The following is a 4463-nucleotide window of genomic DNA, read 5'->3' as shown; positions in this document are numbered from 1 at the left end:
CAGTCAGATGTTCAGCGCGCATTTCGAGGTCCACGTGGAAAGAATGGGACCCACTAAATATTCACCTCTGCAGTCCTAGTCTCCCACTTGACCATTATAATAAGGGGTAAAGCTTATTCCCTAGCATGCCTCATCGATGGTCCAGAGGGTGTCCGTACTTGTGGGAGTTGATTGGGGCCGTCGATGGGGTGGGGGCTGTGGACTAGAATGGGAAAAAATTGGAGGGCCAAGTTGGGTAGTTTTGTTCGTAGGGTGTACCGTTTGTCAGGGTGTGTTTGTGCGTGCGTTGGGGTCCATTGGATTGGATTGGATTGGATTGGGCCATCCATCACACCCAATTTTATTCCCTGTTCTTTTTCTCAGGACTTGGCTACCATGGATTTGATAGTTCTGAATAGCTCTCTGAGCTGAGCCTGACTGACCGTCACTGACTCACTGACCGCATCCCCAGTCCCCCACTGTCATGTGTGTTGGGTTTGTGTCATGGCCCTTAAGTACCATGCCATCCCTGCCCACTGCCCAGACCCAGACTCAGACCCAACTGTTTCTCTTCTCTTCTTTTTTTACTAGCTGCTACAATATATCCTTTCACTTTCCCACTATATATATTTCTTCCATCTTTTTCTACAAGGTCTGGGAAATTGTGGGGGGTGGATTGGATAAGCTCAGCTCAATTCTTTCTTTCTTTGTTGATTCAAGGTGGTTTTCCAGGGGGAGGGGGGGCTAAGGAAGCATCAGGCACAGCAAAAGGAACTTGTAAAGCCCTTTTTGAGATTGGCTATGCACAAAGATCAGGTATTCATTCCGTAGCAGAAAGTAGTACTGTTTAGGCTCAAGGATTTGCATTTCAAAGATGGCAGTTTTAGGGTTTTTGCTAGCTAGTTTTTGTGATCTTGTTAATTGGTTGGAGTGTCTGTACTAGATCTGTTTTGATATGGTAGACCTCAAAGCTCTCTCTTTCTCTATCTCCAACATCAGAGCAGTAAATGCTAGGAATGGGTGTTTTAATATGCTTTAATTGGCTCTCATAGAGTTTCTTAATGTGGATGGATCTAGAAACTTTTATCATCTTGTTTCATTAACACCTCCTAGAAACTTTTTATTATCTTGTTTCATTCTTTTTGTTCTATGATCTTCTGCCTTCATCTCCTTAGATGGAATGGAGATGCACTTGCCAGCGCTTTAATTCTAGAGGGCATTACCGCTTTTCAGCTAAATCCAGTACAGGTAGAACTTTCCTGTTCTCACCATGATTCTTAGAAGGTTTTCAGCCTCACTGTTATGTTAGAACTTTCACTCAATCCTAACCCAAGAAGTTTTAGTTTTGTGTGATATGTGGGGGCTAATAAATATTATAACTTGAAGCAATTCAATATTGTGTTTGTATTTATGTTCTTTGCTGCTAAGCCGCCTGCTGTTTTTATGATTGGAAACAAGTTCAATGGTGGCGTTGTGATGAATGATCTTTATGATCCTATGATCATGTCATTTGGTCTAATTAGGTTATTAAGGTGACTGGTATGTTTTGCATGTTACTCTTTTAACCCTAACCCTAACTTTAACGTGCATTGGTTTTTCATGACATATCCTAGATTGATTTGCCAATCATTCCTTCAAAGTTAGTAAAATCTAGCAAGATATGAGTAGATCTATAATGGTACGAGATTGTACTTTTGCCAAACGGTGGAAAAATTAAGTTAATACTCAAGGGCGGTTTGAAATTCCCCTTGAGCCTACAGTTCCATTTAGTGAATCAGCTCATCTTGAATATAGGTAGTATATACAGGTACTTCCCAAGGCTGCCATGGATATGCTTCTTAAGCAACTGAATGTTGAACAACTTTTTGATGCAGTGAGTACTTGTCACCTTGTATGATTGTATCCAAGCAGGAAGCCCTTATAATGTGTGTTTAGAAGCTTTGATAAATTTCTATTGGAATTTCAGTTTAGAGTGGGGCACAATTGATCAGGCCAAAACCTCCCTCATTTTAAAAGGATTTGTTTACTGACACATCATGCAAAAGCAGACTGAAACCTTAGCAGATCTACGGAAGCTTCTCTTCTTAAGCAGATTGTAGAGGCTCCTGTGCCTGACAGTACAATTACCTGTGAAGTTTCAGATCAGCAATAGCTTGCACTTAGCTTCATATTCTGGGCTTATTATTAACTAGGATATATGTTTTCTTTTTCTGTTGGTTTTGAATTTTTATTGATCTAGTTTGAATCAAGCTGCAGTTTGAATTTTGCAATTTGTGATCTACAAACTTTTTAAACGTTGGATTTAGGAAAACCACTGGATATGCCAAAGTACAAGATATACATAGATCCAATTCAAAAGTAATTGATAGCTCAAATCTTAACCGACACTTGGCCTGAATTGGAAGGAATAGCACGACCCACTTCAAAGCCTAAGGTTTTCAGATAGGCAAACTTGAAGAGGGGTTTTTTACTGTGGTCTTTGAAGGAATTAAATTGGGTTTCTCCCTAACATTTCTTTTTGTTGATCTTGTTAAGGAGAGTGATGGTCTTTGAAGTAATAAAATTGGGTTTCTCTCTAACATTTCTCTTTTGTTGATCTTGTTAAGGAGAGTGATATGGAGGAGAGGGGAATGGAGAGTGGAGCAAACATGATGTCTTCTTGCTCAAGGCCATTGCTGGACAGAAGGCTGAAGCCACAGGCAGAACAGGATCTAAAATGCCCTCGCTGTGACTCAACCAACACCAAGTTCTGCTACTACAACAACTATAGCTTGACTCAGCCACGCCATTTCTGCAAGACCTGCAGGCGCTACTGGACTAAAGGAGGCACTCTTAGGAGTGTTCCAGTGGGTGGAGGTTGCAGAAAGAACAGCAAGCGCAGTAACAGTGGGAGCAATAACAATAGCAATAACAATTCCAAGAGAAGTGGGGACCAACCCTGTTCAACCTCAACTGATGGCACTGGAACTGCAACTGATCTGTCTCCATCCATTGGAGGAGCATCTTCCAATAATTATGGATATTACAATGAAGCAGAAGAGCTTGGCATGAATAATTATGGCAACTCTGCATATGTAGCTGACATGGGTCAGTCCTCTCACAGCAATCTAATGGGTTTTCAGACCTGCCTTCCAACGAATTTAACTAATCTGCAGTCTCTGCAATACAGCAGCAGCAGCTTCCTAGGAGATGGTTTCAGCAGGCCACCTGCAAACAGATTGGGTGCCATGAATGTGGGAGATCTCACCTCAATTATTGATACAAAACATATGACAGCCACATCTTTCGATGGAGATGCTTGCAATCCATACATGAATCATCATAATTTATCTGTTGATCACACAGGTGGGCAGTCCCACTCACGCCTTCTGTTGCAGCAGCATCAGCATCAGCAGCAGAAGAGCATTTATGAAGAACCACCACAAGCATTATATGAAGCAGGCTATTTGTGGCCTGATCTGTCTGCATATGGCCTCCCCAATGTCAACAATTCAATGTAAGACACTTTTGATTATACCCATACGGTTTGAAACATTACAATCTGCAGATGAAGGATTCCACCAATCTGAGAGTTGAAGATCATTTAAGTTTATATGGAGAGAAGAGCACTCTTGAGGCAGGTTATGTTATGTAATCTTTGCCATCTAGTTTGTACTTGACTTTGTTTCTTATCTCCTCTCCTTAGACTATCTGATCTTGGCATGTCAGGCTGGTGTTTTCATATATATTTATACATATATAAGATATATATGAATACCTACCTCAACAATGCAATTGAAACTCAAAATTCAATTGCCAGTACATGAAATAGAATAGCTGCAGGCAAACAGACAGGTTAGTTTGTTGATCATGCCAACTTTCCTTCATCTTCATTTTCATGTTCATGTAGTATAAGAGTGACATTATCTAGGTTTTGCTATCAACTCTCTTAAAGTCTCTATCATTCATACTTCTTCCCATGTACTTGGATGTAATATCAAACTTCCACTTGTTTGCAAGATTAATAGTCTCATACTTGAGTTTGTGTTTCTACTTTGTACTCTTTATCATTTTTGGGTAATATATGCACCAAAACCGTTACAAAAATACAAGCGTCATTTCAATTCAAAATCCAAATATATGTTCACTACTTTACTATAATTGCATATATGTTCAAAAGTCTTCCTCTACAAGAAACTATAACTAACTGCCATGGAGATCAAGGAAATCGTTTAAAGACTGCCAATTCGTATATAATCCCTAAAAGACTTGTTATAGTAATGTATACCAAACGAACTAAACACAATTAAAAACTTGACCAATTCATAATGTTTTTTGTTTTTTAACGGAAGATATCATATCATTCAATGCTGATATCTCTTTGACTAAGAGTAAGGATTGAATGGTATCCATTTCACCAAAGTCACTCACAAGACATGACAGCAGAGTTCGAGTCAATGTTGATACCTCATTCAATGCTGATACCTCTTCGACTAAGAGCTGAA

General features: G+C 39.7%; 1 protein-coding gene across 3 annotated transcripts; it reads left to right on the top strand.

The window, feature by feature from the left end:
• Positions 1-371: 371 nt before the first annotated feature.
• On the top strand, positions 372-4011 carry LOC131071139 (dof zinc finger protein DOF5.1). Of its 3 annotated transcripts, none has more exons than XM_058006848.2 (2): positions 372-795; positions 2586-4011. In XM_058006848.2, exons 1-2 carry the CDS (start codon positions 781-783, stop codon positions 3477-3479), a joined length of 909 nt encoding a protein of 302 aa, XP_057862831.1. In that variant the 5' UTR covers positions 372-780; the 3' UTR covers positions 3480-4011. The 3 variants fall into 3 exon arrangements, with proteins under 3 accessions (XP_057862831.1, XP_057862829.1, XP_057862830.1); XM_058006846.1 differs by lacking the exon at positions 372-795 and adding an exon at positions 815-1227; XM_058006847.1 differs by lacking the exon at positions 372-795 and adding an exon at positions 1252-1852.
• The last annotated feature ends 452 nt before the right edge of the window (positions 4012-4463 follow it).

The sequence above is a fragment of the Cryptomeria japonica genome, chromosome 8 (genome assembly GCF_030272615.1).
Source record: "Cryptomeria japonica chromosome 8, Sugi_1.0, whole genome shotgun sequence".
In the NCBI taxonomy this organism is placed as follows: domain Eukaryota; kingdom Viridiplantae; phylum Streptophyta; class Pinopsida; order Cupressales; family Cupressaceae; genus Cryptomeria; species Cryptomeria japonica.
Note: the sequence above shows the minus strand (reverse complement) of the source record. Positions and strands in the feature narration are given on the sequence as shown.